This window comes from Sus scrofa, chromosome 10 (genome assembly GCF_000003025.6).
Source record: "Sus scrofa isolate TJ Tabasco breed Duroc chromosome 10, Sscrofa11.1, whole genome shotgun sequence".
NCBI classification, from domain to species: Eukaryota; Metazoa; Chordata; class Mammalia; order Artiodactyla; family Suidae; genus Sus; species Sus scrofa.
In genome coordinates, this window is record NC_010452.4 from 52,398,063 (window position 1) to 52,411,792 (window position 13,730).

The window sequence follows — 13,730 nt, forward strand, 5'->3', positions numbered from 1 at the left end:
ACTCGTCATCTTCAGCCCGCTGCAGCAGTTTGGTGCCGTCCACCGGCAGCTTTCTCTAGCAAGCACCTCAGGCTTACTGCCGCATTTTGCTCCCATCTACTTGAGAAGAGATTTTCAAGGGAGTTTTGTCAAGAGCTGGGAAAGCTCGCCCCCATGCTTCTCCTCTTGGCCCGCCTCACTTGAGCCTGCCCCCCCACCACGTTTAAGTTACATACTTGATGGAAAAAGGGTTTTCACCAGAACGCAGACAGTCGTAACTTGCCTAACGATGGAAACTGCCCCTCCTGTTACGTGCAGGGCATCGCCTGCCTCCACTGCATTCTCTCTAATCCTCTTCACATCCCCCCGAGTTTAGTTAGCTACTAGCAGATACGATTCAGTTGACCATCTGACCGCAAGGCTTGTATTTTTGAATTTTTATTTAAGAGTTTCATACTTTAGTGGGTCAAAGCGATCCTCTTAACCCCTGTGCTGCCTTTGGTCTTTTCCATTTCTATCTCAGTCCCACAGATTTGAAGATTTACATAATACCCATTTAGGGCTGCGAGGGGTTTCCTTGATCTTGGGCAAATCGGAACAACTTCTTACCAAGAGATGCATGTTCACATCACTGATGGATTAGTGGGTGATGCTGGAAGCTAGTCACTTTGATTTACTGACTACAAGTGTTTCTTTACTGGGAGAGGAGCCCAAGCGGTGGTCTGACCACAGATCAAAGACCCAGGAAAGAGCTCGGGGCCTGGCCGACCTTGTGCGCAGCCCAGGTGCCAGGGGAAGACTTGAGCCTGAAGACCCACCCTGCCTCATGTAGCAGGGCAGCTCTGGTTGTCACCCCTCCCTGCCTGACCTTTGGCAAGTTAATACAGGCAGCCCCTTTTGTACTCTTGCACAGACGGCACACTTGAGAGTATTTGTACACCACCCCTTTGAAGGAAGAAATGGTAGGCGTACGTGTTAGAGATTCTGCTCCGCAAAGCAAAAGCTCTAACGTAAATGGTCTCGTTTTGCTTCCAGTGGGTGCTCAAAAGAAGGTTTTCTGGTTCAGTTTTAGTTTTTATTCAGTTTGGGTGGTTATTAGAAGAAGGGGTTGGGGCAAATTAGAGGTCAGTGGGCTGGGGAAGAAGCAGTAGGTAGCCCACTCCTTCAATAAGGAACACGTAGCTACATCGCTTACCTGGGAGTCACGAGTCAGTGAGGGTGTCACCAAACCAGGTTCCTTCTGCCCGACAATGTGCAGCAAGCTGAGCTCTAGCAGCGACGTGGCCGAGGTTCAGCAGCAGAGAAGGCGCACTGGCGATGCGGCCAAACAAAGAGAGGGTGAGAACCAAACCTCAGCCCCGCCTCCCCCAGGCAAGGGGGCTGGAGTGCTCATGGGATAACAAAGAAAGCAGCAGGGCAGAGTGAGGCGCAACAGGGCGGAGGGGGGAGCGTGGAAAAAGGCGATTGGCAAAAGGTGCAGGAATCGTCCTCCGGCACAGGTGAAAGTAGACTGCTGGCCTCTGCCAGATCTGAGGGTAGAATTTTCCATCCTCTGCGAGGCCAAAAGGACACCCACGAATGCCTAGTTGGAGGGTCGGTGGTCCTATCCAGCCTTAATCAGCTCAGCTTCAACTAGATGCAGCTGACTCTAAGTTCCTAGAAAACACCTAGGCAGGTAGCTTTTATTGTTTAGGCTTCATGCCCCTTGGAGGACATCTGAGTCATAAAAGGACCTGGACTAATGAAGCCAGGTGAGATGGATTTGATTAATCATGATGCACAGCCAGAGCCTCTGCCCGTGTCAGGCTGCGGTGTTTGAGGAAGATAGAAATTACTCAAATAACCTAATCAGTGTGTAGGAGTTCCCTGGTGGCTCGGCAGGTTAAGGACCCAGCATTGCCACTGCTGTGGCTCTGATGACAGCTGTGGCACGGGTTCAATCCCAGGCCTGGGAACTTCCACAGGTCGCAGGCACTGCCAAAAAAAAAAAAATGAGTGTGCGGCTAAGCCAGGTATCCTTAGAGGAACATGTGCAATCAGGCAGGAACTGGGAAAGTCTTCTCTGAGCAAGTGCCCTACAACTGAGACCTGAAGGTCAAGTAGGAGGTGAATGGGCACAGTGAGAGGGCCAGAGGCTGGCCAGCAGGGTTGGAGATGGCCCAAGAGGTGATGGGGCCAAACCATCCAAGTCCCACAGGCCATGTCAGTCTGTTTCTACCCTGTGAGAAATGGGACCCCGCTGAAAAGTCTTAAGCAGGGAGTAATGAGATCAAATTCTCCCCTTTCCAGAGGACTGGAAGTGGAAGTTTAGGCAGCATCCAGTCCCAGGGACCTTCCAAGGGCACAGAGGAAGCAGGGACGGGGAGAGAGAGAGGCTTTTGCCTTGTCGCCCTGCACGTGTGCACACACACGCACGCACACACAAATATTTGAGATGATGGACATGTTAAATAACTCAATGGGGGGAATCCTTTCACGAGAAATCAAATCAGCACATTGTACACGTCTAATTGTGTCTGTCATTTATACATCAGTAAAGCTGGAAAAAATTAAGGTGTTATGTACTCTATTAAACAAGCAAAGCAGAGGGCGGATTCCCCAGCCATAAAATCAGTTTTTTGAGCCCCCAAGAGAGGATGCCTCTGCTGCTTCCCATGGCTTCCCCCAAACGGCCCCATTAAATCATCACAGAACCAGCAGTGGTTGGCCTTCCCCATCTCCCATCTCGAGAGTAACACCAGAAAATGCTCGACTCCTTTACCAACTCAGAGCCAGGCAGCCATCCGGGGAGCTGATTTCATTAAACAAGGCAGTGTTAGCAACGGTGGCCACCATATTACACATGAGACCCTCAGACTTTATCTTAGAGCTGAAAATTTGTACCTTCTTACCAAGCCCCTCGTTTCCTCCACCCTCCAGCTCCTGGCAACCACTTTCTGTCCTCTGTTTCTATGAGTTTGACTTTATTTTCTTGTTTTAAGGTTCCACATCTGATACGATGAAGTGTTTATCCTTCTGTGACTGGCTTATTTCACTTAGCATAATGCCCTCCAGGTCCATCCATGGTGTACCATATGTCAGAATTTCCTTTATTTTTTTGAAATACATTTTTATTTATTATTTCCTCAATACATTATTTTTTTCCTACTGTACAGCATGGTGACCCAGTTACAAATACATGTATACATTCTTTTTTCTCTCATTATCATGCTCCATCATAAATGACTAGACACAGTTCCCAGTGCTACACAGCAGGATCTCACTGCTAATCCATTCCAAAGGCAAGAGTGCATCTGTTAACCCCAAGCTCCCCATCCATCCCACTCCCTCCCCCTCAGCAACCACAAGTCTATTCTCCAAGTCCATGATTTTCTTTTCTGTGGAAATGTTCTTTTGTTCCAAATATTAGATTCCAGATATAAGTGATATCATATGAAACTTGTCTTTCTCTTTTTTATGTCACTTAGTATGAGAGTCTCTAGTTCCATCCGTGTTGCTGCAAAAGAATTTCCTTTTCTTTAAAGCTTAATGTTCCACTGTGTGTGTTGTCCACACACATACCTTTGTTATCCATTCATTCATAGACAGACACGGGTTGTTTTCACATCTCAGGTGTTGTAATACTGCAGTGAACATGGGAGATGCAGATCTCTCTTCAAGATAGTTTCATTTCCTTTGGCCATATACCCAGAAGCAGGATTGCTGGATCATATGGTAGTTCTGTTTCTAATTTTCTGAGCTCCCTCCACAGCATTTCCATAGAATAGGACAGTTTACGTTCCCACCAACTGCGTATGAGGGTTGCCCGCCTTCTCTCCACATCCTCGCCAATACTTATTTGTGCTCTGGCTAAGAGCGACTCTCATGGGCCTGAGGTAGCATCTCATTGTGGTTTTGATTTGCATTTCCCTGTTTGCATTTTCCTGATGCGTGATGTTGAGCATCTTTTCATGTATGTTGGCTGCTCTGCGGCACTCGTTTTTGACAAAGGATTTGCTTCTATCTACTTTTAGTATTAGCTTTTTCCTACCTTGCTTAAATATCTAAACATAAAGACTTGTTGGATTTCTGGTTTCTGAGCTCAGAACAAATGGGGAAGATTAAGCCTGGCCCCAGGGGATTCTCGGTAGAAAGACAAGCTAAGGAAGGGGGGTGAGCAGGCAGGAGTCTCGGCAGGCGAGGCTGAAGGCGCTGGAAAACAGCTGGACCTTGCCGTCCTCTCCTCCCCGACTTTCAGGGAGCACAGCTTCTCTTTCAGCTCAGAGACAGAGCTGGGAGAAAGAACTGGCTCTGCAGGTCTCTGCAAATTGATTTCATTTGCAGCCAGCACTTCAAGACCTATCATTTCATTTGTTACCCTTATGTAAGGAAGTTTACTTCCTAAATTCTGTCAGAGTAGCCCCCAAGGCCCATCAGCTTCTCTGCATCACTGAGCAAGGGGGCCCGAGGCCTCTGAAAGTCAGGATCATGTGCCCTCTCAGACCCAGAGCCCAGGGGCAGAGGTGACATGGGCCCTGTGCACCGCCGGCTGAGGGTTCCAGAGCCTTTTGGCTTCAGCTGGCAGATGGGCTATCTCGCTTTGCCCTAACACCAAATACCACATTTAACTGATCTATTAGAATACTGTGCTTCAGATCTGGTGCATCTACTAAAAAAGAAGAAATAAAAAGCATGACAAGGAAAGTCAAAAAGGAACTCGGCCAACAAGAGTAGCCAAGTGCACAGAGCTGGGTCGTGCCGCACGTTACCTCCTAGGCAGGGCTGGAGCAGGAGGGAGAAAGGGCATCATGGCCTGTGCTGCCTCTTGGAGGGTGAGCCGGCTTCAGCATCTCCATGGGAAGGAAACCCGAAGGGGACTGAAGGATAGCCTTGTTCACCAGAGCAGTGACAGGGGCATTTGCTGGTTGATTGGGACATTGGTCTTTTACTTCTTGTGACGGATGGACGGCATGATAATCTCCTCCGGGGAGTGTGCTGCATTTCAAAGTGCTCTCCCCAGCCGTCCTGGGAGACTCCCCTGGAAGCTCCCTGCTTTCCCCATTAGCCAGTGTGGACTCTTCTCTGTGTCTCCTCCTCGTCAGTCCTGCATCTGCTCTCTGGTGCAGTCAACCTTGATGTGATCAGTGCAGCCTCTCAGCATCCAGCTTTGCATTTCAGGGAAAATCATCCCAGCTCTGAGCCAGCTCACAGCGTGAGGCTGCAGTTGGGGCCAGAGGAACTGCCTGGGACCATGAGAGCGTCCTAAGGGAGGCTCCTGGCTGCTCCTGGGGAAACTGTCTTCTCGCTCCTGCTGCCCCTTCGCTCACAGCCTCGCCCCATGCGTGCTTTTTCTGAGCTGGCTTTCTTGGAATCTGGGTTGATTGAAGGCATAACTGACCATGTCGCCTCCCACCCTCCAGTTTCTGGCGCAGTTGAAGCTCATGGACTACAGCCTCCTGGTAGGAATCCACGATGTGGAAAGAGCTGAGCAGGAAGAAGTGGAGTGTGAAGAGAACGACGGGGAGGAGGAGGGGGAAAGCGAAGGCACCCACCCCGTCGGAACCCCTCCCGACAGTCCCGGAAACACGCTCAACAGCTCCCCGCCCTTGGCTCCGGGCGAGTTTGATCCAAACATTGATGTTTATGGAATTAAATGCCATGAAAGTAAGCGGGGTTACTATCAACGCTTTTTCTACCATTGGTCTGGGTTTTTTTGCATTGTTATCTACCAGGAATCAATACCCCAGTTAAAAGCATGCTGCCCTATACGAACCATTCTCCAGAGTCCCCCTAATGGATTTCAGGACAAGAGTATGTTAAAGGTAACTGTCATGTCTGGTTCTGAAGTGTCACGTGACAGGTCCTTGAATTATGTGACGTTGAGGGAACAGAACGGAGTGTGTTGCATACGTACAGCGCACATGCACATGCTGTGTGAATATCCGTACCATATGTGACGAAGGTCTTCAAATAGCTTTTCTCTTAGCTGTCTCTCTTTCCTGCGGCTCTCAAGTGTCTCAAGTCTGTCCTGAGCTAGGTACATACGCGGTCCACTCCAAACCTCCCATGGACGCGTCACGCACACCAGGCATCGCATTGCCACCAGCCACTTCCTTCTCAGAAGTGCTGATGCTGGCCCCGGGAGCCAGAGGAGAAGCTCTGATGTCCTCTGCTCTTCTCCCCCATTAAGGGGTGGGTCTGTGGCCCTCTTCTCTAAAGTGAGATCTGTCAAAATCTGGGTGATGGGATATCTGTAGGCATACTACATGCTACCTGAGCTACTTGCACAGGAAACCACCAAAATAATTTAGAGATGAAAGCATGCCTCTGATTAATAAAAACTGTGGTTCATCATTGTTTAGAAAATATCTCATGGCATAGCAGCCAGGTAAGTTTGCGTTGTGTAGTTGCATTTTTTATTTTGCTCACCAAAATTGTCTCTTGGACACGGAAAGTTAGATATAGTCAAACGTACTTTTTCTTATTGTTCATAATTGAAGCAGCATCCTATTCGTGGAAATAGTAGAAGATATTGTAGATGATATATGCCTTTATCCAATTTTGATACTAGATCCAATGAGAATTAGGAACTGTTGTATGTAATGGTAGAAAAAAATTAGGGAATGTAATTACTTCTACTTGTTTTAGAGAGTATTTTTTAAAATAGCATTTTCCTTTACACCAAAGCAATACACAATTATTAAAGAATATGCAGGTTAAGAAAAAAGGAAAAATACTCAGTCTTACTGTTGGACCTCCTCTGCTATATTCTGGGGTTATATCCTCCTTTTACTTCTTAAACTGAGAGAGAACTGGGGACAAAAAGCTAAATAAGCTGTTTCACAGGCACACGCAAGACTTTTTAAAGGCCTCTGCTGCCTTTGTTTTTGGATCCCTTCAATCCCTTCCAGTTGGACTCCCAGCCCCATCAGAAGCTCAAGCCTCTCCAGGGTTGTCACCTGTCCTACAATCACTGCTCTCATCCCTTTACAGACTCGCCTAGGAAAGAGGTGTACTTTATGGCAATTATTGACATTCTGACTCATTACGATGCAAAAAAGAAAGCTGCCCACGCTGCAAAAACTGTTAAACACGGTGTAAGTATCCCAGTCTTGTTTCCCTCTCTGCTCCCTGCTTCCTGTCCTGCAGGGATCAGCTCGGGTCCACTCCTTCCCACTGCGCTGCCCACAGTCCCTCCATCCTTGTTCCCGGCAGGGGTCACATTCTGATGCCAGAGTCAGAGCCGGGCTTTTGGCAAGTCTCAGCTCTTCTTTTTAGGCATCATGCATCATGAGAGCACATTATACAAATTCGTTTTGTTAGAAAAATGTTTCAGACAAAAGGACTGAATGATGACAGCTAAGTGTTTTACTATGAAATGTTCAGACCTGAAGCGCTGTTCTCTGCTTCAGACACTTCCAGGGTACGCAATATTCTATTTCTGCACAGTGGACTGTATTTTCATCTATTAGAGAAGTTTTTTGTAAGATTACAGTTTCATAATACAAATCCCTCACTTTTCTTGTGCTTGCTTAGAATTCTGTTCCAGGCCTGTGGGAACTTGTGGGATTCCCAGGCCAAGCCTGTGAGGGATAACTAGCGTGCTCCTGCTTTCTGGATGAGGAAGCTGAGGAAGGGAGCTGATGGGGTAACTCACCAGGATCCCGTCACTAGGCAGTGGTGGAGAGAGAGGGTTGTTCTCCAGGACCAGCTGGGCCCCTGCTCTGTCCCACTCCCCGCCCTACCAGTGAGGTCCACCTGCCTCGTTGAACTTCACAAGTTACGAGTCTCCACCATGCTTGTATGGTAGGGATCCATTCTGGCCACAGAGCCCATCCCATAGGGATGATCTTGTGCCCTGGCTCATTCACACTGGAAGGAGAGACGTGCTCCCCTCAGTGTGGAGCCAAGATACACCAGAACGTCAGCCTCTATTAAAGGCTCTTTTTCTCTAGTGTAAAATCGAATAGGCTGTCATCCCAGCTTTGGAACTAGCCTAATATCACCCCCCATTTGCCACAGAACTATTTCAGAAACACTGTCAGTTGTGTATGGGGTTGTGCTGTGTGCAGAGCCTGGACCTCACCCGGCCCACTGACCGCAGTGGGGACCAGCCCTGCCCCTCTGAGGGAGATGCAGTCACAGCAGTGTCTCATCTGGTCACAGTGCCTGAAAGAGCCCCAGCAGCTGACACGGAGCCTGCTTGCTACCGCTGTCACCCCTCATTTTGAGCACCCAGCCACTAACCTCAGTCCTAAAAAACAACACAGCCCTTGCATCCTTATTAGAGTTTCCCTGCGGGCAAATGTTGCTCTTTGTGTCATTCTCAAGGTATCTCCAATTTGCTTTCTTGAGAAACAAAAGTATTCTCCCCGTGGCTTCTGAACATAGGCCACACAGGTCCCACGTCTGATGGGAGCATTCCAGAGGTGGTTGGTTGGATTTTTTTTCTTTTTTTTTTCTTTTTTTTTTTAGTGGCAGCAGTCACAGTGCTGTGGTGATAGCTTCTGTTGTTCCTACGACTCTGCCTCATTTTCACACACAGATTCCTAAGAGCCTTGGTTATTCAGACGCAATATCCAAACATTTTCAGCTGTTTTAAGAGTATAGGCTGCAGAGGTTGGAAAGTGACTGGCTTCTCATTCCGCTGCAGTGGAAGCTGCCTGGGTCCCGAGTAGTAATCCTGTCACTCCTCCTTTGCCCTCACATCCCCAGGCTGGCGCAGAGATCTCCACCGTGAACCCAGAACAGTATTCGAAGCGCTTTTTGGACTTTATTGGCCACATCTTGACGTAACATCCTGCACGGCCACAGACAGATGTGAGCATGGGAAGGACAGAGGTGGCTTCAGCGCAGGAAAAATGAAAACCAAACTCAGTGAAGCACACCTCCTCGTTTACACCTTCAGGCCAAGACGACTGATTTGGGGGCTACTCGCTTTAACAGCTACCTGATATTTCCCAGCATCATTCTAGCTATTTCTGACGTGTGCGCGCGCGTTTGTGTGTGTGCGTGTGTGCATCTTAAACATTGATCAGTGAAAACCGACCAGCTTTGGTCAGAGTGTGTTGGGGGCAACAACCCTCTGACTGCAGCTGTCGACGAATGAGTGAGTGAGTGAGTGAGTTGGCACCTGCAGGGGGCGGGGAGAAGGCTGCGCATGTCAGACCGACCAGGTCGGCACCACACGAGAAACTGTGGATCAGTTTATTTTTTGGAGTTGAAAGATGTGAGACAGTATTCGTAATAATAATGAAGATAATAATAATGAAGATAATAATAATGATGGTGATTAAAAGAGGGGAAAAAACTTACCGCAAATGTCACACTCTACTACGCACGCTGACACTCCTTCTTAACAGTCATACCCCGGCCCCGGGCGGAGGAGGCTGGCATCCCCCGTGCGTCCTGGTTCAGGTGTCGGCATTCCCAGTGTCCAGGGACACACACCCCTCCTTCGGCAGGAAGCTGATGCCCCTGGTGACTCTCTCTGTACATTTTCACCTCAGTAAATATGTCCAGGAAAACTGCTTCTCTTTTCTTGCCTGGAGCTTCTTCACTGATACACTCTTATGTTGCAATATAGGAATTAATGCTACAAAATAAAATAAAGCTTTCCTTAAAAGTGCATCGTTTTGGGCAATGGTATCTGCATCTCCCAGAGTGGGAAGGCAAGCAAAGCATTTAGAACTCTCAATTCTCCTGTTAAACCATAGTATTTTGTTATGAATTATCCCTTTAATTGAAACCCTCAATATTACTGTTTACATTATTAGGAAAACAGGGATTTTTTGAATCTAAAAATTTAATGTACAGCATGTGATTTTTGAAGTTTACATGTAAAGTCACTTGACAGTGTAGGTGAAATGTTTGTCCTATTTTGAAATGTATCCTGCAGTCACATTTTGGGGTGAATGTTTTATTCAAAGTACCTGGTAGGCAGTCTTTTACAGGAAAAGGAAAAGGTTTGATTTGTTTCCTCCAGATATACATTTATTAACCTAGTGATTTTTTTTTAAGAAAATGTTTAACCCAGATCTGGTTATGTATGTTCATTGCCCTAAACTGTGCTGTGTCTAATCAAGTTATAAATTTCCAACACTGATCATGTATTTACCAACTTCCGGCATTTTCTGAAAGGCGTCAAGTGAATACTAGATTTGCTTAGAATAGGTTATCAATTTATACACTGTGCTAAAGCTGTGCCTTTGAAATTCTCTGTTTAAAACGTGAGATGATTTTTGTAGGCAGGTTCAGAAAAGAAAAAAAAAAAAAATCCCACTCTTCAATAATTACTTACAACTCAGCAAATACCCCCTGCCATACTGCCTCTTCCAGTGACTTGACTTCAGGGCTTACCAGATCTGTGACTGCACCCCGTGTATGTGGGTTGACTCTCGAACACACAAGGTGACAGCAAGTTGGAATCCTGGGAAGCCAGCAGCAAGGCCATTCTGCTCATCTGCGGACTTCTCATAGTTGTTATCCTCAACAGATGATGTCAACGGCACTGTGACCTGTTGTCCAAATCTGTTTTTTGTGTGTTTAAATGAATGGAGATGGTGATTTAATACCCCCGCCCGTAATTCATTCTGGCATCAAGTCCCTCTCAGTGTTCTGAAGTTCTGCTGTGGTTTCTTTGATCCACGATTACAGAAGTGAGACCCTGAAGTAAAGAGAAGGTACCCGTACATTATTTGAGTAACTGTTTCCTTTGTGGCCAAACTGTGTATGCTTTTAGAAGTTTACAAAATGCTTTATTTTTGTCTGTAACAGTCTCTGTCTTCCATTTCTGTTGGTCAACTCCTGGGACAGAGTGAGGACGTTTGCCTTGTATTTCCTAGTGCTAACAGTACACTCCAGTCATGAGCCAGGCTTTACGAAATAAAGCACTTTGATGACTCACAAGGTGCAGCCTTCGTGCCTCTCTCTCAATTGTGTTTCTCTCTGTTGCTAACAGATTTTAAATACGCAGCACTAGGAGTATCTTTAGATGATCCCTGAAGAAGTAAAAGTAAAATTGAGACTTTTCAGGAACTAGAGCTTTGCCTTCAACCTGTGAACTGCTAATAAATAATAATAGAAACTTCCATGACAAAAGTGACTCACTGCAAGATGGATAGAGAAGTCTCTTCAATGAATATCCTCTAAAGTTAGAGTTTTATTTTTTACCTTTCCCAATCAAGTTGTAGTTGTCAGTATGTTTTGAAACATTATTGGGACACCATTGGTGGCTAGAAGGCTTTTCATAGTGTTCCACTGTCCTTGGTGCCAGATGAGCAAACCCAGTTCCAGCTGCAGCGCTTGTTTTGAACATGCAGTTATTCTTAATGTGATCGATATGGGAGAGAATAATTTGAGCCTGAGGCACTTTTCACTTTGGCCGCATGCACCGCTGGTCCTCAAGGAACATTTGATGAGCACAGAAACTGCCCCAGCTGACCTGTGCCTGACACATCCTTCAAACACTGACCTCGGCTCAACACACGGGGGGCACACTGCCCGTATCTGGAGCCGTGACTTTGCCTCTGACCTCACGTCACCCTCCTCCCTTTACCTTCAATAACCCAAGAGCTGCAGCCCTTCCAACACCCACTACCTATGACCACAGGCATCCTCCAGGTCTTTTCAAGGTAATGCGCCACATTTATTGCGACATTTATGTATTTCCTGACCACTTAGCATGTTTAAAACTGTGCTACTGTTTGTATTAATAGGTTCCTTTTTTTTTTTTCAGTGTATCACCACTGATGCTTTGAGGAGTTGTACCCCATTATTCCCATGGGCTCTGTGGTTTTTACTGGGCGAGTTTGCACAGCACAGATTTTTAGCAACATGTATGTTACATTACAGCACAGCTGACTGTGGTCAGCAGAGAGCTTAAGTGCCATTTTCTCTGTAGTCAGTTGGAACACAGACATTTATTTTCATTTCGGTTATTTAATTTCGTGGGTTGAATTCACATTAGTCGCAGAAAACTGGTTATTGCTGATTCACAGAAGGACAAAAGGTGGTCTGAGGTATTAAACTTTAATGCAGCACTTTTGGAAATAGTGGTTAAGGGTGAAATGCAAGAGATTAAGAATTTGTATATAATAATGAAGTGGTAATATATATAATACACTAAAGTGAAGTAGGGGAGTGGAAAGAATGTGAGACTGAGAGGTTTAAGCTCCGGAGTTCTTAGCATCCGGACTTGAGGCCCCGGCACCACTGCCTTTCCAGGAATTTTTAAATTAGCATAAAAGCAGTAATCATAGTGTATGTCCTACACAGTACAGCCTCCTCCAGCTCTTAAAATCAAGCCCCATCACTCCCCTCTCTCCATCTTTTTTTTTTTTTTTTAGAGCTGCAACCATGGCATATGGAGGTTCCCAGGCTATGGGTCCCATAGGAGCTGTAGCCACTCACCTACGCCAGGGCCACAGCAACACAGGATCCAAGCCGTGTCTGCGACCTACACCACAGCTCACAGCCACACTGGATCCTTAACCCACTGAGTGAGGCCAGGGATCAAACCTGTGTCCTCAGAGATGCTAGTCTGGTTCATTAACTGCTGAATCATGATGGGAACTCCCTCTCTCCCCATCTTAAATAGCATTTTACTAAGCTCCAGTCATGTTACTGCTATGTTAAAAGTAAAAGTTATCCTGTAAAGGGCAGAGGCCTGCCGTGCCTCTGGGTTCCTGCGCACAGGAGCTCGGCCTGGCCACCTGCCTTCAGCCTCTCCCCACACACAGGCTAGTGGCTCCTGGTATCAGCGCAAGGGAGAAATGCTATTGGGAAGGTGGCCCAGGAGACCAGTAAGCGTCTGGAAAAGTAGAGCTGACAAGTTCCCCAGAGTGATTAGTAAAAGTTCCTTCATAAAAGGAAACCCATCATCTAAACCAAATGTCCTTTGGAAGTTTAGTCCTGTTTTTGCGATTCTGTGAAATCCCACCAAAGGGGCTTTAACACGCCCCAGTCTTTTTCTCACTCTTACACACTTATGTTTAGTTTAACTTCATAAGAGAGGGAGAAAAGGCTGGGACTTCTCGGAATCCACTGCGATACGAGTGGTATGGAATCCTGCACTTGCTGCTGGGAGAGGTGTCCCAGAGGAGGAAACCTTGGCCCAGAGAAGCCGAGGGACTGTCTGAGCTCACACGATAGTTCGTGGCAAAGCCAGGGTGGCTCTGTGGCAACTGGAGGTTGAAGGTTGAATGCATGAGCGATGGACCTCGTGCCCCCTGGGACTCCAGACCTCGCCGCCGCCCTTCCTCTGTCAAAGCTCTTTCACCAATTCCTTCAACGGCATCAGAAGAGCTTGCCTGCACACACCCTCCTAGATTTTATAGCAAATGTTCCACACAAGTCAATTTATGAGAGTCCATCTCTATTACTCCATTTTCCTATCATTTTCTTAGTCCAACAGCATTTTATTGCTATCACTTGACTTTTTATTTTATTTATTTATTTATTTATTTTGTCTTTTTGCTATTTCTTGGGCCGCTCCAGCGGCATATGGAGGTTCCCAGGCTAGGGGTCCAATCAGAGCTGTAGCCACCGGCCTACGCCAGAGCCACAGCAACACGGGATCTGAGCCGCGTCTGCAACCTACACCACAGCTCACGGCAACGCCGGATCCCCAACCCACTGAGCAAGGGCAGGGACCGAACCCGCAACCTCCTGGTTCCTAGTCGGATTCATTAACCACTGCGCCACAACGGGAACTCCTCACTTGACTTTTTAAATCAAAAGGTCAGAGTTCCCGCTGTGGCCCAGCAGGTTAA

The 13,730-nt window shown here is 47.0% G+C and overlaps 1 protein-coding gene across 6 annotated transcripts in view; it reads left to right on the top strand.

Annotated features, from left to right (window-relative positions):
• PIP4K2A (phosphatidylinositol-5-phosphate 4-kinase type 2 alpha) overlaps positions 1-10,866 on the top strand; it is a 184,562-nt gene extending 173,696 nt beyond the window's left edge. For 3 of the 6 annotated variants that reach the window (XM_013980257.2, NM_001195781.1, XM_013980256.2), the window contains 3 exon segments: positions 5,379-5,622; positions 6,952-7,055; positions 8,674-10,866. In XM_013980257.2, coding sequence (XP_013835711.1) covers positions 5,379-5,622; positions 6,952-7,055; positions 8,674-8,754 — 429 coding nt within the window. In that variant the 3' untranslated portion in view covers positions 8,755-10,866. 6 annotated transcript variants of the gene reach the window in all.